Below are 25827 nucleotides of genomic sequence, written 5' to 3' on the forward strand. Positions count from 1 at the left end.
CTGGGCTCAGTACAATTCATCAGGCGATGGCCTCCTGGGAGTGATGGATAGTGACAAATGAGGGTAGGTAAGGGGGGGTTCCTGAGCTACCCTTGGCCACAGCTGAGGAAACTCAGCCATCAAAGCCCTGGCTTCTCCGGTGGGGGTGATTCTGAGGGCCAGGGGGATCAAGTTTCCACAAATGGTTTAGGGGCGGAGAGACCTGCTCCTGTCCTGTTGTGAAGGGGCCCCAGCAGCTCAGGGGCACAGAGCTGAGCAGACACAAGAGGGTAGACCCCTGCTGATCCCAGAGGTCTAGGGCTGAGAGGGGACTGCTTTCCAGGAGATCAAACCGTGGCTCTTAAAGCAGGTGTGGGGACCCTGCTCAGGACAACTACTGTGGCCTCACAAGCAGCCAGCCTCCGGGATCCCAGCTCTAACAGGCTGAGACTCGGAAGAGAAGACTAGTTGGTCAGGAGCACCCTGCTGCGTCTCCCCAGATCGGTCAAGGAAGTGGAAGAGGTCCAGAAGGGGAAGTCAAGGAAGCTCTCAAGGTGAAGTGGGCTGGAGCCAACCTGGAAAGCTAGGTAGGACTGTGACCCAGAGCCAAACTGTGGAGGCCTGAAGGGGTGGGAGCAGGGAGTGGGACTATTCGGAGGGACCAGATTGCAACCATGAGCATGGCAGGGGACTGGGAAGTGAGTGGGAGCTTGAAAAAACATACGAGAATGTTACAGAATGTCACACCAGGTCCAGATGGATAGAAAGCCCTGCCCTGGGCTAGGCAGGAGATCTTTGAGCAGTCAGCACAAGACCTCACCGTGGTGGTACCACCAGGGAGGACATAAGGGAAAGGAGGCCTCAAGGCCCTTAAAGCCCCACAACCTTCAAGGAGTTGGTGGCACTCCAGATCTGAATCCCAGCAGTGCCTCACCAGAAGGGAGACCCGTCACTCCATGACACTAAGAATGTTACCTCTGCCCTGAGCAGAAGTTGAGCGTCTGTCATCTCTCCCAACCCACTCCTCTGGGAGAGGAAGAGCATGCCCCTCCCCTGGAACAGTCAGCTACCCTGCTCTGCCTCATCAGCCCAGCACATGGTGCTATAGGCAAGGAAGCATAGAACTCCAGGGAAGCATCCCATGATGCTCTGACCCTCCTGTTTGGCAAAGGAAAAGAGAGATAAAGAACACCCACACTTGCTTTCTCTCAAGCTTGGCAGTCAACAGGTTGCTTCCCAGCCCCACTGTTTGGGGCCAAGATAGTTTGGCTCCTGTATGTGCTGGGTGTGCTAGCATCGATGTGTGTGTGTGTGTGTGTGTGTGTGTGTGTGTGTGTCTGTGTGTGATGTACAGGTGGGCAGACTCCCAATCCCCTGCCTTCTTGGGGCTACAGAAGACGTTCTGCTTACCTACATGATCTCTGGGGGAGCCATCACCCAGCTCCTGGGTAGACTGAAGCACCCACCGGGTCCTGTATCTTTCTGTGGGATTGGGATGTAGCTGAGATTTGGTGCTCTGGGACTCAGGGTATGTTGCTGGGTTTGGAGCACAGGCTGGGATAGGACATTAGAGGGTGATGGGGGATCTGTGGGCTAAGGCCACTCACTGGGATTTGGACCTTCCTTCTTCCTATCTCCCCAGGCTGAAGTCTGGAGGTTTTTAAAGTGAGTTTGTGTGCTTGTGAGGTTCTGAGGGGACCAGGAGAGTCACTGGTATTCTGGGGGTTCTTGTGGAATTGCTGACGTGTAGGAGATATTACTGGATCTGTCAGTGCCTTAGAGTTCTGGGGGTGCTTTTTGGGTCCTGGGGTGCTGCTGCCCACATTCCTTGCAGATTGCAGTTGGCTTCTCCTGAGAGGAACACTTTGCCCTTTGAAGATTTTGATAACCACAGCACCCACGTGGGCCTCTGTTCCTGGACACAAACATTCCTCAGGTTTAATCAACTTGAACAAAAACATCAAGAGGAAGGAAGCCTTATCCCAGAACCTTTAAGGACCAGCTCCATTCCAAGGTTTCTCTCTACCAAGCCCAGATGTCCCAGGGCCTTCGCTAGCTGAGGTCTTGCACTTTGTCACCAGAGCTCACACAGGCTGGAGTGTGATGGCGGTTCTGCCATCCCTGGTGCGCTGGACTTTTTGCCTCCCCTGGTCTCTCAGCTTCCTAAGTTGCTTCGTTCTTGTGACCATGCCTCGTTTGACCTCTCTGATCTCAGGGCCCTGTTCCATATCACCTCTCTCAGGAAGGCCCCCAAGATTGTTTTCCCTCCTTTGCCTTCCACTTCCCACTGATCTCCATAGTTCTTTCTTCCAATTGTCTCTTCTTTCTAGCATGCCATCCTGACAGCAGAACTCACATGTGCTACCGTGGAGCCAGCTCCCAGGAGCAGGCTGGGTCCTGTTGCCCAGGACTTTGCAGAAATCCTTCAAGAGCATATCCTAGCATCCCTGGATCCCAATCTTCTTCCTTACCAGCTTGCCCATGTGGCTAGGCAATTTATTATCATTCTCCAAGCTAGTCCCCTGGTGTGTAGGTGGGAAGACCATGCTGTTCTTATTTCAGGATGAAGAAGAGCCTTGGGCTTAAGAAGTGGGTTTGTCTTCAGATGAAGGCACATGGTTACTCATTACCTATGGATCTTCCCCCTGCTCTCACCAGAGTGGATGGAAGAACCAGAGGGTAGATAGAAGGCACGGGGGCGGGGCAGGGTGCTGAATGGCCACAGCCTGGCTTTTGTGGCTTTGATATGCTTTGATATGCTTGCTACAACAATGTCTGGTGTGGTGCCTCCACATTCTCGGGCTGTGAAGTCACTGAAGACAGTCTTGGGGGAGAAGCCACAATAGAAGAATCTGTAGGCTGGTTGCCACAGAGGTGGGGCTAAGACCCAACCAGAGTAAGGAGTCACTCAAGGCTGCAGGGGCAGAACCACCACTCAACCACAGGTAGTCTGACTCTCCCTGAATTTTCCTACCCTCTGCCATGTGGGAACCTGCCCTGTTTCCCTTGCTCTGCCCCAGGTGCTGGCCCCAGTGCTGCTTCTGGGTCCATGGGAACAGAGAAAGACAAAGTTTATATTTTTCTTATCCCTGCCAGGGAGGTAGAGCTGTCACCAAGGTGGCTGCTGCATCTCCCTAGGGGAAGGGAAGGTGACATTTTGGGATCTCTGGCTTTATAGGAAGTCTTCTGGTGGAGCAGACTTGGTACAGGGAGGTGGGATAGTGACCATACCTAGCCTTGGCAAGAAGCTATCTCCATGGGTTCACCTTTGAGTGGAGAGGGACTCCTTCAGGTAGCTTGATAGGGTCCCTTCCTCCTCCCTTCAGGTTTAGACTGCATATAGTTGGCTCTACCCTGCTCGCTCTCCTTCCCTTCCCCCACTGTATTTTGTCTTCAGCTCTGATGGTTCATGGCAAACTGTCTCTTCCTATCGCCCTACATGTTAAACCTCATGGTGTGGGTTATGACACCAGTAGGTGAGACAGAGCTATCACATAAGATATCTGGAATGAATGACAAGGTTTGGGAGGTGGCAGGGAACCCCTCTAAGGCAGGACAAAGTTGACAGATAGAGGTATCGAACCATTGTCTTGTTCAGGCAATGGCCACAGAGTAGGACTGAGCTCTTTGTTAAAGGTATCGTGAGAGGCAGGGCTGAGATACGGGTTGATTGCTCTCTGTGCTGAGGATCTGTGACCCTTGAGAGGAGAAAGGCATGCTAGGCTCTGGCGTTGGAGCAGAGGGCTCCAGCAAGCCTGGCACGTAGCAGCGTTATGACATAGGACCAGGAGTGAAGAAGAACCATTAAAACAAGGAGTGGTTTTGCCAGACTGGATCTAAAGTCTCTGTGATCTCGGAGCCAGGCACAGTCCTAAAGGAAAGAAATAAAGCAGGGGAAGGTAGGGCCCTGTCCCCAGAGAGCCTGAGGGGCAGAATGTGCCTGACCCCTGATATCTGATGGTTCAGTGTAGGCTTCTGAATTGTGTCTGAGAAAGCTCCATCTTTACAATTCCTCTGTGGGATGGGGAGGAAGGCAGAGCCTTCCTCCTGGAAGATAGAACGTTTGGGAAGGAGACAGTGAAGGCTCACAGGGCTCAGGTCCCATCTGGCCTCATGGGCCTGGCTGGCAGAGCAGCGGGGAACCTGTGAGACTGAGGCTCTGTCCACTCTGAAGTTCACCCCAGAGCTTCCTTCTACAGTGAACGAGCAAACTCCTCTCTGCTGCCTGGGTCCAGGGACCAGCTGGTGTCCTTCACAGGTCCACCCAAAGGTGATTTTTCCTCAGGAATTCTCCTTCTTCCCACTGCTCTTTTGCAAACACAGTTCCTCTGGGACTGGTCAGGACAACCCCCCCCCCATGCAAATCCCAGGCTCTGGAGGTTATATAATGTATGTTGGTAGGTTAGTCCTCTGAACTGTGCTCTCTCTAGTCCTAGCATCCAGAGCAGGCCTGGCATATAGTAGGTGATTCGTAAGTTTCTGTTGAAAGGATAAATGGATGAGTGTCTTTTTATGAGGAGGTGGGGGTTTCCTGTCAGATGGCTCCATGGGTAAAGGTGTTTGCGACCAGGGACCAGTGACCTGTGTTCTGTCCTCCCCGGGACCCACATGATGGAGAGAGGGGGTCAATTTCTGTAAGTTGTCTTCTGTCATGGCATGTGCTGATCCCCTCCCCAAACTACACACCCATAAAATAAATAAATGCAATAAAAATGCTTTTAAAGCTTATCTGGACAAGGCCATGGCCCAAATCCCCTGCGGAGTACTGAAGGATCGAGAGCCTCAGAAAGTCGGGTCGAGCTGAGAACAGCTCTCTGCTTTGTCTGCCTCTTGCTCCTCCCCACAGGCTGGGCCAGGGAAGGGAGGGGGCAGCCAGGGGTCCAGCTCCTCTGGGAGGATAGGAAAACCCTCACCCCTTCACCGGGGCTGGAACAAGAACAGCAGCAGCAAGCAGACGAAGTTCATCTTCTCGCAGGTCTGGTTTGAGTTTGAAGGACTCATTTCCGCCTGTGGGGGTGAGTTATCTTCTTGTGAAATCAAGTCGTAAGAACAAAAAGGTTTTTACTGGTGTAACACGTGTGTTCTCCCTCATATATACTCAGGAGACCATGTGGCTAGGTTCCCTCTCTGTCTCTGTGGCCAGCCCCAGTCGGGTGTTACCCTAAGATTCCACAATGCTGGGTTCTGAAGAGGGGCTCTGCCTAGGCGGGAGAGCTTGGGGCAGGTACTAGAAGGTAGGCATGTACATGTTCAGCAGCCATCCATCTTCGGGGGTTCCTCAAGAATTATGGTGTGTTCCCAGCACTGAGGCTGAAAAGGTAAAGGGGCTGACTGGAGGCAAATGAGACTGGGGGATGGTCTCAAGGGAGCCTTGGTGAAGAGGGGAGGGCTTGGGCTGGACCCCAGGGGTGGAGAGACCAGCTGCAGGACAGACCAAGTGGAGCCGGCCGCAGCCCGCCCACCCTTTCATCTCTGCGGCTCCTTCCTCCTTGGTCCCCCTTTCTACTCTGTCTGTGGGTCCATCTGGGTGGGCTTGGGGCGGGAAAGGAAGGGGTCTCTGCGGGCAGTTTGCACAAGAGAAATCTTTGAAAGTGAACCAACTGGGAACAGGTCATTTGGTCCACTAGGCGCTCCCAGCACGAGCCTGAACCTCCAGGGGTGCAGAATACTCTGTCAGACCACTCAAGATTGGGTAGGAAAGTTCAAGAGGAGACTCCTGTGTGCCCCCACACAGCCCCACCGCCCCTCCTGCAGCTCTCTCTTGACCTGCAGTCCCAGAGGACTTTCCCAGAGAGCTAAAAGCAAGAAAGTAACCTTTAGGATTAAAAAGAGAAATGTTCCTTTGTTTGTTTGTTTCTTTCTTTTTTTCTTTTAAGCCTCTTTTCACATTTGTATGCCTCCCCCACCCCCCACTTGTCTGGGGTCAAGGAAGAAGAGCTGGAGCATGGAGTCCCAGGCGTCTGAGAATGGAAGCCAGACCTCCTCCGGGGTGACAGATGACTACAGCAGCTGGTACATCGAGGACCCTCTAGGAGCTGAGGAGGTGCAGCCAGAGGGGTAAGTGTGGCAATTGGCTCAGGCAGCCGTCAGAGCCGGTTAGGGTAGAGCCGGTTGCCAAGATGGAGGCAGAGAGACCCTGGGGAAGTGCCTAAGATTGGCTTTCCTGTTTATCTGCTGTGTGACCTTTCAGCAACTCACAGCCTCTCTGGGCCTCAGACTTTCTATAAAACCTGGGGGCAACAGTCCTTGAACTATTATTAAGAAGGGCTTGAGGTCATGTGGCCCATAGCCAGCCAGGATGGGGAGCAGTGAGGGAGAGGGGTGGTCACAGACCTCTGTGGTGATTGGTGTAGGGTTTGTCTCTGGGGCTTTACAAGCATGGGAGAGTCAGAACTGTAGGAGAAAGACCTGGGAAGCCACTGAGGAATACATTGGCGAACCGTTATCTCTGGACCACTCTGAGTGGAGGGAGTTTGGGGAGGTATGGAGGGAAAGGAGGCGTTGTTCTTGAAGAAAATGTACAGGCTAGACCAAGGAGGGTGTGCAGGTAGGTCAGCTTACCCTCACCCCATGGCTGTCCCAAGAATTCCTGACCTAGACCCTTCCTATCTGTGTTTAGTCTGGGCACCTTGGCAGAGGAGCTGGGGTTTTCTGTGACATAATACTGCTCTCCCCTAAGACTGCCTACCTCTGGGGCACCCTGAGTTTGGCTCTCCCCTGAAAGGTGAGGCAGAGAGGTGGGGGTGGGGTGAGATGGGGTGGAGGGGTGGTACTCAGCCAGATGTGTGCACATCTGTTCACCATTAAAATTTGAAACTGGAGAAGGAAAAAATGCTCAAGTGTTTCCCCAGAGGCTAGGGCTGCAGCCTGGCTTGGTTGGGGTCACCCAGCAGGGACTGAGGCCCCACCCAGACCCAAGGGAAAGAACTGTTGTTTGGAGGACTTACGGTTCTGGCCACCTGCAGAAGAAGCCTGTGGTCAGCTAGGCTGTGGCTGCCCCTCTCCCAGCCTCTCCAGCTCGGCTATGCAGTGGTGGACTAGAGGAGGGGCCTAGGCTCTCCAAGGAAACCAAGCTCTTAACTTTGGGGTAAGGACCCAATCAGAAACTGTGTCCTTGTGAGTATCGGGGACCAGGTTGGGCTGGAAGCCGGGTGCCTGTAACTCGCTGTTGCTAGGATATCTGTGTACAGTCTCAGAATGAAGTAACTGAGTGGTGGGGACCGGGTCTTCAGAGAGAAGGCTCTGTAGAATGAAGGGAATTATTGGAATTTACCTTTTTAAGGAAAAAAAAAAAAAACAACCAACAAGTCTAGACACCAACCCACTTCTTTCCCTCCTCCCCCGGAGATGAGAATGGGAGGCTAGGAGGGAGTACAGGGTATTCCCTAGGAGATGAACTTGAGTTCACCTCTCCCTCTGTGAGTCAGACACCCCAGGGGTGTGCTACATCAAAGCTTTGAAGAGTTCCAGGATGCAGACTTTCTGTACCTTAGTGTGCACTGTGGGATGGAGCTAGGGTGGGGCCCAGGGTCAGGATAGACTCAGCCACAGACTTCTTGCACAGGCAGGCTCCATAATATTTTAGTGCCTCCCATGCCAGCTTTAACCTTGCCCTGGCCTTCCTCTGGGCCAACTGAGAGACTTGTCTAGTGCCAACTATACTGTCTTCTCCCTGCTTGAGGCTGTCTCCACAGCCCAGGCTACCTCTACCCTTCTTTTCCTATGGAGATACAGATCTTCTGTCTAGCTGAAGCCCGAAAGCACCTTAAAGGTTACATTTGCATCGCTGTGATCCAATACCCAACAAGAAGCCACTTCAAGGGGAAAGGGATTGTGGCTCATGGTCTGAGGGTCCAGTCCATCGTGGCAGCTCAGGCACAGCAATTGGTGCTTGTAAGCATCTGGGCAGTAAGGAAACAGCCAGACGAATGCTAGCACTCTGCCTAAGCGGTGGTGCTGTCCGTGTTGAGGAAGGTTCTCTTCTTCTCCATTCCTTTTCTCTGGAACACCCTCGAAGACATAGCAAGAGCTACCTCCCTGATTTCTAGGCATTGTTTAATGCAGTCAAGCTGACAGTGAAGACCGGTCCTCTCAACTACCTCTCAGAAGCCAGACAAAACTTTCTCTCCCTTCTACACTCCTTAGTACCTGTTTGTATCTCTCCTGAGAGAGGATTCTCTGTGGTCCTTGTGGTAATATCTATGTTGTCCCCTGACCAATTGTACAAAGGCTGAGTCCCCACCCATCGGGAGCAAACACACTAAACTAGGTGTCATCTAGAAACTGTATGCTCAGTAAGGACCAGAGGTTCTGAAGACAGGGCCCTAAATAAGGTTTCCGGGCTTGGAGTGGCTTCTAGTTTAATGTGGGTTTGTGAGAAAGTCACCAAGCTGCTTTAGGGTCAACGTGCTACATCTCTGTCCTGGTGTGGCTGGAGGCACTGGGCTGAGCAGAAACTAGACACGGGGAAGGGTTTAGGGACTTGAGTGATGCTCCTGAGACCCTAGGGCTGGCCAGAGCTCCACCCATTCCCCCTCCCACACACTGCACTTAGGTGTGGGCAGGTGCAAGACCCAAGCTCAGACAAGATACCAATCCCCACACTCCTGCATGGCAGGCACATTTCCCATTGGAGCAGCTTATCTGGGGCTTAGAAGTGGCACGGGAAAGACCCATTTGACCTCCTCCACCTCAGTGATGAGCTCAGAAAGTCCTGCAAGAAAGTCGGATGGAGGAGGCTGACGGAGCAGGTGGTCCCAGGGCTCTGCAGACATCTTTACTTCTCATTGCTATATAGCAGGTTGGGGTGGCCTAGCCTCTTAGCAAGGCAAACCAAGCCACTGCACAGACTCCTTTCAGCCTTTCCCTCCTCCCTCTTCCCAACCAATCATTCCCCTCCCTCCTCCCCATCCCAACCTCCACAGTCCCATCTTCCCAGGCCTCACTCACACTGGAAACCTCCCCCTGGCTCTCAGACCCAAGCCCTTGCAGGCTACAAAGCGATCGGCCCTGGTACCCAGCCTCCTCACTTACCCATCTGTAGTCCCGAGCTTTCTCTGCCACGTGACCCAGACATGGAAGTTGCTTCAGAGGTCCTCATCGAGCAAGCTCTTTGCCTCTGGCTTCCTTTTGTGCTGAAGTTACCTGCAGAGCAGGACGTCTGCCAGCCCCCAGGGAGCCTCTGTGGTGATTAGGAAAAAGAATACTTCATTTGGTGTGTTCAGCTCAGCAGGCACAGAACATGGAGAGCTGAATGGCCTGGATTTCTGACCATATTTATTTTGTTGGTCAAGCATCCCTGTGCAGTGTGCAAACCGTTTCACCGTACATTAACACTTTTAATGGGATGGAATGGGGAAAGAGAGAGGGCCCTTCCAGTCCTGGATCAGTCAGGCACCAGAAGGAAGTCACAAGACTGGATGCTAGATTGTTCAACTCAGATAGTGTGTTTAACCTCTGCTCTGTGAAGAGGAGTCTCTGTGAGGTTAGGAGCAGCCGGAAGTCCCCTAAAAAATGGATGGACGAGGAGGAGGATCCTTGGAGGATAGGAATTATTTGGGTGAGCAAGAATAGATATTTAGACCAAACTGCATACTCTATGTCTCCCAAGAGTCTCCTTTCTCTAGCCCTATAGCATGACACAGGGCTGGCACAGCACAAGGTGGGGGGGGGCGCCCAGATTCACCCTGAAAAGCGGAACCAAACAGGCTGCGGTGGGAGCTGAGGGAGATGCTGGTGAGGCCTTCTCTGTGGGAATTGCCTTAAACCCTAGCTACAGCTAAGCCTGTGAATCCTTTCTTCCACAGGGTGAATCCCCCTTGTCAGCCTACCGCACCCCCTGCCCTGCTTCATGCCTGCCTGGCTTCACTGTCGGTAAGTCTAGCCTGCTTTGCCACCTGCTGCCAGTCAAGGCAGAGGGATCTGTGTTCCCATTTGGGATGGTGCTAGAGACCTAGTACCTCCAGGAAAGATTATTTGGGAGTTCTCCCTACAGGGATCCCAAGCCAAAAGTGCTGACCAACTAACTCTGTCATCTTTTAGCCAGTCTCTAAGACGTCACCCGAGTATATAATTGGGTGGGTGGGGAGCGTTTTTTTGAGACTGACAGGGACAAATCTTGGGACTCCGATCTCTGGGAAGCCTGACATCCAAGCCCTGTGCTTCTCTCTTCCTCCAGCTCCTGGCTCTGCTGCTGCTGGCCTTGGTGGTGAGACGTCGCAGGCTTTGGCCACACTGTGGTCATCGCAGACCTGGACTGCCCAGGTTTGTGCTAGTCTCTGGGAAGCCCCATTTGAGACCCAGCTGATAAGTCTCCTTTAGGAAGTTGAGTGACTTCTTAGAAGCTTTAAAGCCAGCTCTGACTTAGGAACAGCCCTGTCTTTCTCAGTCTAGAGCCCTCCCCACACAGCTTTCTTGGCTTAGACAGGCGGGTGAAGAGGCTACTCCATCTACCTGCTTAAGAGATCAGGACGTGGAGGAAAGAGTTCTAGAGAAATGTAGGCCCTGGTATGTAGCCCTCAGACATAGAGCCCCCATGCTGTCTCAGATGTTTCTCTTGAGACTATCTTGGGATCATGAGCAGTGAGCAGTTGCCCTGTAGCCTCCATGGCTGCAGCTTTCTTTTCCTTTTTCCTTTGGCTTTGCAACTCCAGAGAGTGAGCTGGGTGTCATCCTGAGGGCAGAGGACTGGGCTGGCTGGAGAGAGAGACAGCAAACGTTAGAAAAGGTGCCAGCCACAAGTCCTGTGGGAGTTGGAGACTGCTGTGGAAGCACCCAGAGACTCTGCCTGGTGCAGGGAGAAGTCTGTTTTGCTGGGGGAGCAGACGAAGCAGGATGAGGCTCTCAGAGCACCAGGACAAGTGAGAGTAGAGAAGCAGAGAACCCAAGCCTGGGACTGCCGTGCCCGCTGTCTGCCCTCTGCCCTGGTCCACACCCAGCACAACCCAGGGAGGTTGTCTTTACACAAGGATGTTATGACTCTCTGTGTTCTCTGAAGATCTGCCAGCCCAGACTGACAGATCTATTCAGGAGGAGGCGGCTGTTTCCTGGAGCTCCCCTGGTGGGTGGAGCATCTAGAGCTTGTTAGCGCCTGTGCCCTAGGGTCCAGCTCAGGATGGGTTCTAGGCTCTCCACAAGCATGCTGGCATCGAATGAATGGATGGTGAAGAGATTCTCCCCTCTGGACTATAGACCTGACAGCTTAGGGAGCACACTGTGGAGAGGCGAAGTCGCAGGGACTGACTGTATTCCTGTTATTCTTCCATCCCTATATATGGCAGCCCTGTGGATTTCTTGGCTGGGGACAGATCCTGGACAGTGCCTGCTGCTGTCTTTGTGGTCCTCTTCAGCAATCTGTGCCTGTTGATCCCTGATGAGAACCCACTGCCTTTCCTGAACCTCACTGCAGTATCCAGTCCAGGTATCCAGCAGAAGATCCTGGGGCTGGCCTGATGGGACAGGGCAGGGTAGGGTCCTGGTTTATTAAGGTTGGCTGGGGGAGGTGACAGCAACAGGAACAGCCATCAGTAGGGGGTACCGCTGGCCGCAGAATGACCTCTTTAGAGCAACAGTCTCCACAAAGGATGGGATATATTAATAGTTCTAGTTTACAGTAGAGAGAACTAAGGGTCAGAGAAGAAAGCAGCGATAAAGTAGTACTTAGTTTGTTGAGTACTTACTCAGGCACCTCACTAAGCACTTCTTGGTTTGCTTTTGGCTTTTTTACAGATGGAGAGACAGAGACATCAAGAGGTAACTTGGCTAGGATCACAGAGCCTTTGCTCAGACCCAAGCAAAGTGAGCTCTCACGCACTGGAACAGCTGAGGGGCTTCGGAGATGGGGACAGAAAAGCATCTCTTGTGGGTATGGTCTAGGCCCTGAGTCTTTCTCTCTCTTAATGTCTCTCATGTGTTTCTCTTTCTAGGGCCCTGGAAGCTACTGGCTTTGCTCTACTTTCCAGCCCTCTACTACCCTCTGGCTGCTTGTGCTACGGCAGGGCACCAAGCTGCGTACTTACTGGGTACTGTGTTATCTTGGGCCCACTTTGGTGTTCAGGTCTGGCAGAGAGCAGAGTGTCCTCAGGACCCCAAGGTAACTCTGACTCCCAGTGGCCCAGGGCTGAGGGTGCACCTGCCTGACTCTCATCTCTGTCTACACTCTGGCCTTCCTTGCTTTCCTCGGTCATTCTCGGGATCTCGTGCCCATCAATCCATGTCTGTACCAAGCTTGGCTGCTCTGAGGTTGAGACCTGGGGCAGGGATCTGGGCCCTGTCCCCAGCAGCTTTCAGCCTCAGAGGGCAGAGTGGAGGAAGAGGATGCTTATAGCATCCCTCCCCTGATTTCTGAGTCTTTCTGTAGGCAGGGAGACTAGAGAGAGAGAGAAGTTCTGAGTGGGGAAATAACCTCAGAGGTCTAAAGGAGAATTCTAGAACTCCAGAACTAGCTTCACTGTCACTGGCAAGGGACTAAGAAGCTCCCCAGTCCAGATCCAAAAAGAAATGGTGTCAGTTTTCTAGCCAGACAATCCAGTTTCACAGCTGTGCCACTTCGTTCATTCAATCAACAAACATTTCCAGGCCTTGAAATATACCTGTAGACAAAATAAAGTAAGTCCCTGACTTTCTAGGAGCTGTCCTTCCAGAAGTAGAGACACGATACACAAGCAAGGTGGCCCTGCCTAGTGCTAAGTGCTCTGAGAGAAGTGGCACTTGTCTGAGACTCAGTTTCCCCACCTGTCAATGGAGTTGGTAACGCCAATCTCTCCGGGAAGGTGAAGATTAGGAATTGTTTTTAAAGCCAAGCATCATGGATCCCACCTGTCATACCAGTTCTCGGGAAGCTGAGGCAGGGGAATCACTAATTTGAGGCCAGCTTGAGCTACAGAGCTAGACCTTGGCTCAAAATAGAAAGCAAAGAGTCCCCACCCCAACACAAAAACCTAAGAAGTTTTTTTTTGTCAAGGGACTTGAATATTGTTTAGCACTTGGAATTTGGTATACATGAAACACTCTCTCTCTCTCTCTCTCTCTCTCTCTCTCTCTCTCTCTCTCTCTCTTTCTCTCTCTCTCTCAAAAAGAAAAAAAATCCTATACTGAATTGAAAATCAAATGAATGAATATGGAAGAAGCCGACCCAGGAAGGTCTCTCATGGATATAATAGATAAACTGTAGTAGACCAAATTAGGACTTTGTGTAGTTATTTTTAGATTTAATTTTTATTTTTAAAATGTATATGAGTATCTGCATATACACATACGCGTGCACATACATACACACACATCACAGGCATGTAGCACTGTGGAAGCCAGAAGCGGGCACTAGATCCTTGAAACTGTAGTCACAGACAGCTGTGAGCTGCCACATAGGTGCTAGACACCAAATCCAGGTCCCCTGAAGAGCAGCCAATCATCTTAACCACTGAGCCATCTCCTCACCGCCCCCTCCCCTTTGTCTGGTTTTTAATAGTATGTGCCCTAACATTCTGGGAGCACAGAAACGGAGAAAGTGGGTGTCAGGTTACAGGTCTCGCTGAAGCCCATGGGGATCTAGGAAGAACTTGTGACACATTCTCTGAGGTCTGCTTAGGCCATTGGGGCATAAGATGGGGAGGTGACCTAGTCTGGAGGCCCTAGAATCAGAGGCTTGCCATGGTTCCTGGGCCATCCCCAGTGCCTTGTGGGGTGGGAATGGATCCTGGAAAGAAGGCAGAAGGCAGGTCTGATAGAGTGTCTGTCTGTTCAGATCTACAAGCACTACTCCTTGCTGGCCTCCCTGCCTCTGCTTCTGGGTCTTGGATTCCTGAGCCTTTGGTATCCAGTACAGCTGGTGCAGAGTATCCGTTACCGGACAGGAGCAGGCTCCCAGGTAAAGGCGTGGGCAGGGCTGCTCTCTGACACCTTTTTTCTCACGTCCATGCCTCCTGTGTTTTAAAATTACCTCCCTCTCCCTCTCCCTTTCCCTCTCCCTTTCTCTTTCCCCTCCCCCTCCCTCTCTGTCTCTGTCTCTCTTCTCTGTCTGTCTTTCTCTGTCTCTGTCTCTCTTCTCTGTCTGTTTCTCTCTGTCTCTCTCTGTCTCTCTGTCTCTCTCTGTCTCTCTGTCTCTCTCTGTGTGTCTCTCTGTCTCTGTCTCTCTCTCTGTCTCTCTCTGTGTGTCTCTCTGTCTCTGTCTCTGTCCCTCTCTCTCTGTCTCTCTCTCTCTGTCTCTCTCTCCGTGTGTGTGTGTATGTGTGTGTGTGTGTGAAGTTTCATCATCCAGCCAGCACCTGACATGTGGGAGAAGCTGAGACGCCTTCTTGATAAGTTCTTAGTTTTCAAAAATGTTTCAAGCCTTAGGAAAAAAAAATCAGTGTAACTGTTTAGTATTGTCCTCCTCTGGCAGGAGAGAGAGAGAGAGAGAGAGAGAGAGAGAGAGAGAGAGAGAGAGAGAGAGAGAATGTCCTGGGCCATAGGACAACTTTCTTGAGTTCTCTTCTTCCACCATCCGGGTCCTGGGCGTCAAACTCAGGTTGTCAGGCTCAGCAAGAACTTTTCCTCACAGAAAGCCTCGGGAAAAAAATCAGAGCAACTGTTTTGTATTGTCCTCCCCAGGCAGAAAGGGCTAAGCCAGGTTCTTGAAGGTCTCTAGGGTACCCAGGCTGTATGCAGAGTGGGGACTCAGCAAAGGACAACTAAATTCAGGGATTCAGTTCTTGGAAACCCCTGAGGGTTGCAGCAGTGAGCCATCCAAGGGTCCTGTGGGTCTGCAGAGTTAGATGTCAGGCTGGTCCAGGAAGCTCATTCTGAACTGATCTGAAGTGTTGAATGGTGTCAGATGCAGTCGAGTGTTGACTGGTGGAAGGGGCTTCCTGGAGGCAGAATTCAGTGAGTCTAAAGGACAGAGAGCCCGTGGAGTGGGAGAAGAGCAGGCAACAGAAAGAGCTGATCGTGGAGTGGGAGCTGTGCTGTTTATACACATATGTGTGTCCTGGGCAGAATGAAGCTCAGAAGAGATTCCCTACAAGGCTGAGGTTTTATCTGTTGGACGAGGGCTTGCCTAGCATGCATAAGACCCTGGGTTTTTGGTCCTAAGCACCAAGGATAAATTGGGCATCATGGCTCCCAGAACCTGGGAGGCAGAGGCAGGAGAACCAGAAGTTCAAGGCCAGGGTAGGATATAAAAGATAACGACTTTTAAAAAGAAAGTACTGTGACTTGTTCGGAGGAGTGGATGCTGTAAATGGATGTCTCATGACGAGAGAGCATTCTTGAAAAATACTAAGAACTTATCAAGAAGGCCTCGAAGCTCCACCCACATGTCAGGGGATGGCTGGATGTTGGGACTTCAGAATCCACTGATTTGGACCTTCTGCAGGTAGTGCCTCATACCCACCGGGAGATGGGCACCCCCACAAACCCAGTCTCCCGAGTCTGTAGCTATAGGATTGTAGGTCATGAGGCCTCCTAGGGAGGGGGAGGCCAGGAGAGGGCCCAGATGGGGTGAGTAAGGCCCAGGCCGGAGGGGGAAAGCAAGGGCGAAGAGATGAATGAGTTACCAGCTGCAAACCCAGCCAGGCTGGATGTCTCTGGGCACAAGCATGGACTTGAATAACATAGCTCCCCTCCCCCGGATGACCTAGGGTAGCGAGGGGCAGGGCCACCCAAGGTGGTGTTCTCTGGGGTGCATGCTACTCGGGTCACAGATAGGCAGAGGCCTTGGCAGGCACTGAACTGGAGCTGAGGAGAAATGAAGGGCATAGAGAAGGAAAGCCTGTGGACTCAGGAGACTTATCCGGTCCAGGAGACCCCAGCCTCTTGGTTTGGCTCCAGATCTGCTACCTTCACAGCAGGGTCCCAAGGGCTCGTCACTTGCTCTCCTGAGATTCACATTCTCTCTGCAAAGCCTAGGGTCCCCCAGAAGACACAGTAGGCCAGGTACACGTCCCCAGAGACTCCCCCCCCCACCTCCCACGGTTTCTTCTGCCCCTCCCCCTCTCCTCCACAGCTCCAAGAGAATTAAATCCTGTTGGACAGTAAGTCAGAAAGATTTAAGCCACAAGGGACTCAGTTAAGCTTTGAGCTGACCCACTTCTACCTCAGGTCCTCAAGCTGCCCTGGCAACAGGTGACCCTGGCCCGTCTTCTCCCACAGAGGTTCGTCCCACCTTCCCATAGGCCTCTGGCACTGTGCAGGCAGCTTAAGGCTTGGAATGTGGCTTGGGTAAATGCATTACCCTGTGATCTTCCTAGGGTAAGACAGAGCAGGAGGAGATCCTAGGGTTTATGCCCTAGACTAGCACCATCTTGTATCCTGAGCAGCAGTGAGCCCACAGGGCCCAGGCTTCCCTTGGCCCCAGTCTTGGCTAGAAGAGGACAGAGAACTGATATCTGATTAAGAGGGGATCTTGGGAAGAACTTCCCAGCATTTCAGGTTCTGTGATAGGAATCTGATTCTCTTTATTTGTGGAGGATGTAGCTTTCCAGGGTGTGACCCTTGTCCCCATAGGTCAGCCTCCCCACCCTCCACCACCACTGTCCAAATCAGGAGGCATTGGAGAAATTACTTGGTATTCATTCATTCATTCATTCATTCATTCATTCATCCATTCAGTGTCCTTGGCCAGGGCCCCAGGGACTGCTGGTGGCAGATCTCAGACTGTAACCCTTGTCCTGTTATACAGGGGCTGCAGACCAGCTACTCCGAGAAGTATCTGAGAGCCCTCCTATGTCCAAAGAAGCTGGATGCCTGGTAAGGTCTGGGCATGCCTCAGCAGGCAGAGAGCTGGGGCTCAGGGAGCAACCTGTGGGAGGGTAGGACTGGATGTATGCTGTGGAGGAGGCTCTTGTTAGCGCCATGGTGCTGGGACCCAACTTGAATGTGGCCTTGAGCAGAGGCCTCTCCCCTGAGGCTTAACCTACCCGGATCTGTCTGCAGCTCCCACCCCGCCTCCAAGCGCAGCGTCCTGTCTCGGGCCTGGGCCTTCTCTCAGGATTCTATCTACACTCCGCAGCCAGGTAGGTGATGCGGTGGAGAGCCAGGGTTAGGAAGAGTCTTTGCTCAGAGAAGCTGGTGGGAAGGGTCAGCTTGTTCCTCAGAACCCTCGTAGAGACAGCTGCCGGTCTTGGACAGGGATGCACTGGTCTGGCTTGGAAGGGATGGGGCCACAGAGGCTGGGTCACATTTTTCTCCACATGCCTTCTCCTGGTAGGATTCCGCCTGCCCTTGACGCTGGTGATCTCGGCCACCCTGACAGGAACAGCCACTTACCAGGTGTGTCCTACATTTTGCAGTGTTCGTTATCCCTGAACCCCTGTCCTCAGACCTCCAAACATGAGACAGCCCCAGGCCCAAATCAGATCCCCAGGTGTTCTCCCTTAGCCAATCAGCTGTTGTGCATCTTGGAAACATTAGCTTACCCAGCGGGAGGGATGCCAGCCCTTCGCAGGTTTATATAATGATTCGTAAGTTTCAAAGTCATATAAACATGGACTTAAATTGTACTGCCATTGTGCACTTCCTGGGTGACCTTGGCCAAATTTCTTCACTTTCATGAAACTATTAGCTCATCTGTAAAATGGAAGAAATAAAATCACTTTTCTACGTTGCAAGGATTTTGTGAGTTGCCATGTTTGACGAATCACTACTACCTTTAGCATAGGAGCTACTTGGCTTACTTGGTAGGTTGTCTGCCTAGGATATGTGGAACCCTGGGTTAATCCTCAGCATGGCTTAGAGATAAGCCTGTAATCCCATCATTTAGGAGGTAGAGACAGGCAGCCCAGAAGTCCGAGATTGTCCCTAGTAACAAAGTGAGTTTGAAGCTGGCCTGGGCTAGAGGAGACCCTGTCTGAAACAAACAAACAAACAAACAAACAAGAAACAAAGCAACAACAATGTAAACTCCTGGGGTGATGTAGGTCTGGTTTATCTTCATTTTACAATCAGGGGAAACTGAGGCATAGAGCATCTAACTCAGCCCAGTGCCTACAGCTAACATCTTAGAGCAGCCAAAATTTGAACCCAAGGGTCTCTATCTTTAATATTCATTTGTTTTCTTTACCATGGAAAAGATGGATTCTCTCACACACACTTACCCCTCTGTGTGTGTGTGTGTGTGCATGTGTGTATGTGTGCATGTGTGTGTGTGTGCATGTGTGTGTGCGTGTGTGCCAAAGGATAACTCCTCAGATCGTTCCTTAGTTACACTTTGTATTATAAGATAGAATCTTTCACTGGCCTGGAGCTTGCCGGGGCAGGCTAGGCTGCCTGGTCACTGAGCACCAGGGATCTGCCTGTCTCTGCCTCCCCGGTGCTAGGTTGCAGGAGCCACCATGCCCAGCTTTTTATATGGGTTCTGGGAAATCAAATTCAGTTTTGCCAAGCACTTGACTGACTGAACTATCAGCCCAGCCCAAAGTTGGAAATGCCTATACTCTGAAGCTTATATAGACAAGTGGAGGTAAATAAGAAGGTATAGCCTATCTTTGACCTGTTGGGCAGAAGTCATACATTCATGTCACATTCTGTTTGAGGGCAGAAGGACTTGTTCTTGGGGCAGTTTAGGGGCATGTGGCTGCAGCTGGTTAGAGTCTTGCCTAGCAGACTAGGAGACACTTTTTCAGGATGGTACACACAGAGCTGGTCCTCTCTGTCCTCATAGTGGGGCTTTTCCAGGTGGCCCTGCTGCTGCTGGTGAGCGTGGTACCTACTGTGCAGAAGGTGAGGGCGGGAATCAACACAGATGTCTCCTACCTGCTGGCTGGCTTTGGGATCGTGCTCTCTGAAGACAGGCAGGAGGTGGTGGAACTGGTGAAACATCACCTATGGGCTGTGGAAGGTGAGATTGCTTGATGTCCCTGAAAAGTCATAGTGGGGACGGGAGACCGGCTACTGGATGTGGTTTTAGCCTGCCGTGAACACAAGGGATGTCCCTTCCTGCACTGGGTCTCCATTCCACATCTCAAAGTGGGGGCAGCTGGAGTGTCCATGTCTGTGCAGCCTATGGTCCTTATTAACCTTTGTGACATCTTCCTCTCTCCCAGTCCCAGTATCTTTGACTAACTCTCCAGCTGTAGTGACAGAGAAGCCCATGGTCGTGTGGCCTCAGGGTAGAGAAGGAGAAGAAGACTAGTACATGGGATGGGGTGGGATTTATGGGTAATAAATCCCTCTTGACATAGGCTGTAGCCTGGTAGGACACTTGCTTTCTCTTTCCAATTCTGGTCTGTCTAGACCATCTCCTCCTTCCTGCTTCCTATGAAATGAGCCTCAGTCCTATAAACACACTACCAGCTGTCCCTTCAGGGTCTGATATGCCTTATAGCTACCATCCTATTCTCCCCAAGCCTCTCCCAGAAACTTGTGGGGGTCACATGGGGCGGGGCTGGCCTTAGGTTGTACAACAGGGCACAGTAGATAGAATATAGATCCCTGAAGCCCAAGTTAGGACTTCCTTCCACTTTGTCACAAAGTCTGAGAGTCATGACTCATGGGGACATGTTCCATTGGCCCAATGGAGGTTCCCTTGCTGAAATGAACATTCTGGCTTTGGGGGAACTAGCATGCAATGGTTGGAGCTTAGGCTGCCAACATTGCAGATGGAGGTGTGGCTGCTTTAAATATTCCCCCCACACACACCGTCATTCTTCCACAGGCCATGACATTCGGGCAGCGTAAGGCAGAGCAGGGAGGGTACAGAGGCATGGGCTGTCAAGCCCTCCCTGAACAGTTCCTGTGAGAGACCCTGTAGGCTTGCTGTGAGAGTGTAGGGTGAGGCTGGCTGGCATGTGGGTTTGGAGCATGTCAGCTATGCCCACAATACACTCACTGTAGCTGTCTTCAGACACACCACAAGAAGGCATCAGATCCCATTATAGATGGTTGTGAGCCACCATGTGGTTGCTGGGAATTGAACTCAGGACCTCTGGAAGAGTGGTCAGTGCTCGTAACCACTGGGCCATCTCTCCAGCCCCACAATATTCTTATACTTATATTCAGAGCTGTCTATTCACCATTACAGGGACTGTGGTCCTGACGGTCTGTCTCTGTGTATGGTCAGGGTTGTGAGGGAGAGAGTTGAGAAGAAGGGCCCCATCCAGAGGAGATAGGTAGCAGTTATCACCTCCATCATTAAGGTAGGTAGTGAGACACAACTCTCTGTGACCCAAACAAGGCCACTGATACAGGTGCAGATGGATTTATGGCCAGAGACATTCTGGGAAGTGGGCCACAGCAGCACGGCCATCTGAGTGAAGCCTGTGCTTGTCACAAGGCCCCCTGAAGTCAGCTACACGGGCAGGAAGAGAGGAGTTGCAGGCAGATGCCAGGTAGGGATCTCTACCTATAGGGGTCATTAGTGATGTAAGCAACAAAACCTAAGTGAAGGCCATGTCTGCGACTCAAAGTGGCCTTTTCCCTTTCTTGGCTATCATATGTTACTGGGCAGGATGAAGCCATAGACAATGTCAGGTCAGTGTTGGACCCAAGACCTGGAGCTGGACCCCAGTGGTTTCCTCTTAGAATAAAGTACAGGGGTCGGAGGCTCTGGAAGATCCTCTAGCCCCTGCCCTCCTGCTCTCTCCCATCCAGCATGTTACATCTCAGCTCTGGTCTTATCCTGTTTATTAACGCTCCTGCTCCTGCTCCGCTCCCTGAGGACACACAGGTCAGTTACAGGCCCTGACACAGAGATACAGAGATAGGGTACAGAGACAGGAAAGCGATCAAAGTCCTGAGGACTTGAGGGACCCCAATCCGGGAGGGAAGGGTAAAACCACTGCAGGTCAGGCTGCCACAGAGTGCATGCCCTGCCCCAAGTAGGCTGTGTGTGGTGGGAGAAGGTGGGGCTCATTTCCCCCCAGGGACACAGGGACACAGCTGGTTGTCCTCAAGTTGTATAAGTGGTACAGGGAACAACCCATTGCTTGAGAGTTTGCCTGTGAGAAGGGGCCCTGGGAGGGCTGGGGCTGAAGGATGAAGGGTACCAAAGGCAGGTGTGACTTCATGAATAAGGTCAGAGAAGTGGATAAACAGTTTCATACAAGTTGGAGGGTGAGCAGGTATTGTGGAGGATAGAGGGCCATTTGAGAGATTGTTCTGAGAAATGATTGGTGCAGACAACTGGTCTACCTACTCTGGGCACTTGCCAGGCCTCAGCGTTCCTACTTGAGGACTTTAGACCACAGAGCTGACCCTATTTGCCCTGGTATCTGAGGCCCTCTGCCTTGCCTTACTCCCTGATGACCCAACTGGGTCCCAGTTCCGTTCCCAGCGGTGGTTCAAGGTTGTGCCCTCTCTCTGGGATCTTCCAAGACTCCACCAACCTCACCTCCTCAGGAAGACCATACAAAGACTGAGTTAACCACCAGGTTACTGAAGCCCTGGGGTTCCCTGCTGATGGCCAGATGCTTGCCCTAGGTTACCATTTAGGGGTACTGTGTTGTTCCCCAAGGTCACTATTTGTTCTCAACCCAGGGCCAATCTTCAAGCACTACACCGAGGGGCTGCCCTGGACCTGGGCCCCCCTCTTCAGAGTACTCACCCCTCTCGCCAAGCCATAGTCTGCTGGATGAGCTTCAGTGCCTATCAGACGGCCTTCAGCTGCCTTGGTGAGCCCACTTGCTTTGTTCCCAGAGCTGGGCCCTGGTGGGAGGTAGGGGTACTTGGCAAAGATTTTCCTGGGCTGGGCAGGGTGGTAGGGGGAACCTACCTGTTCTCTTTGCTCTCAGGAAGCTTGCTCTGGATGGTGGTTAGGAGCCCCCAGAAAGGGGAACCCTTCAGAGGAAGGTGCATCTGGGTAATTGTGGGCAGGATGGACACGGGTCCAAATGTAGCATATGGATGCTTCTGTAGGAGGAGGCTGGCCATAGTGATTTGCCTCAAGGTGAAGGGTTCGTCATTCCTGGGTGATGCCAGCAAGGATGCATGGACATGTGAGGGCTGCATAGGGGTGTTGGCTGCTCTGAGTCAATCTGCTCAGATGACCCTCAAGGACTCTTCTAGAATATGCCTCAAGTTCCCCCCTTAGACACCATGGTGTACAACATACTTGAACTATGAGTGACCTGGCTCCTCCTGGAAGTCCAAAGGCCAGACCTGGTCCTCAGATCTCCCATTCTCACCCAGGGGAAGAAAGCAAGGTGTGGTGGGGGATGGAGGGAATAGTAAAACTAAAAGGTTTGTTCCTCGTCTTGGTCAACCTTAGACCTCCCAAGCCCTTCTGTATGCACCATTCCAGGTGACCGTATAGCCCGATGGTTTCCATGGCCTTTCTCACTCAGCACCTACAGGTGCTAAGCTCTGATTCACAGTCACACATGTGCCTATTTAAAAAGTAATTATGCTTGAGAACTCAGGATCAAGCGGGGACAATAGCATGGATTCTGAGGCTCCTGGAGTCTTAAAAGGGACTACTGTCCTTATTTTGTAGACAAAGAAAGCAAGGCTCAGGCAGTGACACAGAATGGAAGTAGCACAGACACCCTTGGCTTCCTTGAGTTAACTGGCTCTCACAGAACCTTTTGTCTGTCCCCTTGTCCCTTCTGCCCCCTGCAGGGCTCCTGGTGCAGCAGGTCATCTTCTTCTTGGGGACCACAGCCCTGGCCTTTCTGGTGTTTGTGCCTTTACTCCATGGTAGGAATCTCCTGCTCCTACGATTCCTGGAATCCACATGGTGAGTGAGGCAAAGAACAGGGGCTTTGGGACTTTCTGAAGGGACCACTAACGGCAGCCCTCTCCAAATCCTACCCATGTACAGGCCCTTCTGGCTGACTTTGGTCTTGGCTGTAATCCTGCAGAACATAGCTGCCAACTGGATTTTTCTGGAGACTCACCATGGATACCCAGAGCTGACCAACCGGTAAGATGGTCTCTTGAGTTTGTGGTTCCCTCAGACCCCAGACTCTTCTCTCTGTAGATTTTGCCTTGTAAAAATGCCTCCTTCTTACCTGTCACAGAGATTTTGAGATGCTGAGAACCCACAACCTTGCAAACTCAGGGCTTAGTGTATGGTAGATACACACACTACTACAGAGTTGTTAACCCAGCTCTGCCAAGAGGCTTTCTTGCTTTGAGAATCACCAACATCCTATTCCCTCAGATCTCTCACTCTGGAGCAAGGGCGTGGGAAGATCTTGGTTCCCAAGAGGAGCTTGGACAGGGGACCCAGAGGAGGAAGGTGGGAACATCCGGGTCACACAGATATAGGTGGAGGGTTGAGGGGATGACTCAGTTGGTAAAGCGCTTGCCATGCAAGCATAAGAACCTGCGTTCACTTGCTCCTCAGACCCCACATAAAAAGTTGGACACAGTGACACATGCCTGGAAGATCCCTGGGGCATGCTAACCGACTTAGTCTTGCTGAATCAGTGAGCTCCAGGTTGAGTGAGAGATCCTGTCTCCAAAAAACAAGTGATAAACCAGGCAGTGGTGGTGCACACCTTTAGTCCCAGCACTTGGGAGACAGAGACAGGCGGATTTCTGAGTTTGAGGCCAGCCTGGTCTACTGAGTGAGTTCCAGGACAGCCAGGGCTACACAGAGAAACCCTGTCTCGAAAAACAAAAAACAAAAACAAAAAACAAAAAACAAAACAAAACAAACAAACAAACAAACAAAAACAAGTGATAGAGGCAGACACCTGAAACTAAACTCTGGCCTCTCTGGGCTGTACAAAAACACACCCAATGTCAGTGGAAAACAAACAGAGCCTGAGGTCTTAGAGGTATGACCCTGGCCTGGCACAAGACTGTGAGGGAGGCCCTCCTCAACTTTTCTCCTCCCTACCCCCAGGCGCATCCTCTGCGTAGCCACTTTTCTTCTCTTCCCCATCAACATGCTGGTGGGAGCCGTAATGGCTTTCGGGCGGGTGCTCCTCTCTTCCCTCTACAACACTGTTCACCTGGGCCAGATGGACCTCAGCCTGCTGTCGCAGAGAGCTGCCTCTCTGGATCCAGGTAAGGTCACTAGGCAGGGACCCGGGGGACTGAGCTGTCCAAGCAGCTGCTACACCCCGACCTCTGAGCTGATCCGTGCGAGTAGGCTTCTATGTCCATGTGCAGTGGGTGTGTGAGCATTGTCAAGGCTCTGTGGTGTGAGGCATATGTGTGCAATGTGTGCGTACTGCCGGGGCTTCACAGGTGCGTGCAGTGTGTGTGTACTGAGATGTGCCAGAGCTTCTTGGTGCAGGAGAAGCATGTGTAGCGGAGTGGCTGTGGTGTATTCTAACAAGGGTGCCAGTGCCTATGTGAAGTGTGTGCGTGCCGTGTTTTGGTTGATGCTGGGGTGTATACCTCAGCCTTCTGTCCCCAACCCATCCTAGGCTATCACACATACCGAAACTTCCTGAGGATTGAGGCCAGCCAATCACATCCAGGAGTCATAGCCTTCTGTGCCCTGCTCCTTCATATGCCACGTCCACAGCCCCGGCCCCCATTGGCTCCCCAGGACAGCCTCAGACCAGCAGAAGAAGAAGAAGGTACTTCTTTACCCCGGCTGGGGAGATAGACTCCCAGCTTCGCAGGAAGGAGTCACAGGAGGCCCCTTCCAAAAGAGTGAGCCAGGAAAAGTCTCTTGTCCACGTGTCCTTCAGCTTCCTATCGTCACCCTTCTGCTCGGGTCTCAGAGTGCTTTTGTCTTTAACATGGACTCTCACACACATATATCTTATGTGTGCACAGAGAATGGAATGGCTGTCTTGATACTCCTCCCTGGCTTCCTCCGGGAGTGAGGTGCCATCTCCTGCCCAGGAGGTCTATAATAGGGATACTAGGCCGGCTCTCACTTCCCTGACTCCCACCTTCTGCTGTCCACCCGACAGCCTCTAGTTCCTTGCCTTCATCCTCTCCCTGCTCTTCCACCAGCAGAGTGACATGCTTCTGCAGCTCAGCTTCCCCCCCACCCCACCCCCGCCGCTGGTAACTGGAACCCTGGCTGTGTCTGGGAGTTTTAGATCCCTCTCAGGTCTGTGGCCTGCAGAAGCTTGGCTGGGGCTCATAGAAGGCCTTCCTCCCTCCCCTTCTCTCTCTCTCTCTTTCAGGGATGCAGTTGCTACAGACCAAGGACCTGATGACCAGGGTAGCAGGACCCAAAGGCAGCCAGAGCAGGGCCCGCTGGGGTCTGGCCTACACATTGCTACACAACCCAAGTCTGCAGGCCTTCCGGAAGGCAGCCCTTACTAGTGCCAAGGCCAATGGCACCCAGCCCTGAGGGTGAAGAAAACCACACCACCCTGCTTTTATGTGCTGAGGCACATTCCTGTCTTCCATCCTCCCTCCCATTCATGTCAGCAACCCCTCCCCCAGCAGCAGCTCTGCCAGCCAGCCGATCCCTGTGGGATCAGGGGACTGGAGTCACTGTGTCTATACCACCAGCTTCCAGAGGACTTTGGTCTGTGCTTGTCCACCAGGCTACTAGCTAGGGCTCTAGAGAAAACAGCTAGTGGGTTCTTTGTCTTGGAACGGGCAGGCAGGGTGGGCACATTTAGGCCTCTCCTCCGCACACTGGCTCTGCCGTCCGCTTGCTGGGGCCTCTGTGAGGCCCCTCTTACTCCCTGTTGGAGATGAAAGGCCTGAGTAGCTCCCATCCCAGCTGGCCCCACCTCAGCCCCAGCCCTCCCACCATGAAGGTGGAGCCTGTGTGGGCGTCCTCTCTGACCCAGCTCTCTCCTTCCTCTCTCTTCCTATCACTCCCGCCCCTTTTTGCGCAGCCAAGTCAGACGCCAAGAGGCCCCGCTGAGCTGCCCACTCCAAAAACCAGATATTTTTTGTAGTTTTAATGCCGTTAGTTGTCATGAAAGAAGTTAGTGTGCGCTCTGTAATAAATGTGCCCCTGAGGGGCGTTCCTCCTCACTGGGGGAGGTCTCTCAGGGGAACCAGCTA

General features: G+C 52.2%; 1 protein-coding gene across 4 annotated transcripts; it reads left to right on the forward strand.

Moving 5' to 3' along the window:
- Stra6 (stimulated by retinoic acid 6) lies at positions 1-25827 on the forward strand. 4 transcript variants are annotated; one of them, XM_028774524.1, is made up of 19 exons: positions 1-63; positions 5908-6036; positions 9786-9852; positions 10157-10242; positions 11259-11398; positions 11707-11730; positions 11904-12070; positions 13721-13843; positions 16634-16701; positions 16888-16967; positions 17162-17223; positions 18628-18790; positions 20542-20617; positions 21427-21560; positions 22507-22624; positions 22709-22810; positions 23741-23904; positions 24270-24425; positions 24987-25827. In XM_028774524.1, exons 2-19 carry the CDS (start codon positions 5924-5926, stop codon positions 25154-25156), a joined length of 2013 nt encoding a protein of 670 aa, XP_028630357.1. In that variant the 5' UTR covers positions 1-63; positions 5908-5923; the 3' UTR covers positions 25157-25827. The 4 variants fall into 4 exon arrangements, with proteins under 4 accessions (XP_028630357.1, XP_028630358.1, XP_028630355.1 ...); XM_028774525.1 differs by lacking the exon at positions 1-63 and adding an exon at positions 236-566; XM_028774522.1 differs by lacking the exon at positions 1-63 and adding an exon at positions 4923-5297.

This window comes from Grammomys surdaster, unplaced genomic scaffold (genome assembly GCF_004785775.1).
Source record: "Grammomys surdaster isolate TR1022 unplaced genomic scaffold, NIH_TR_1.0 241, whole genome shotgun sequence".
NCBI classification, from domain to species: domain Eukaryota; kingdom Metazoa; phylum Chordata; class Mammalia; order Rodentia; family Muridae; genus Grammomys; species Grammomys surdaster.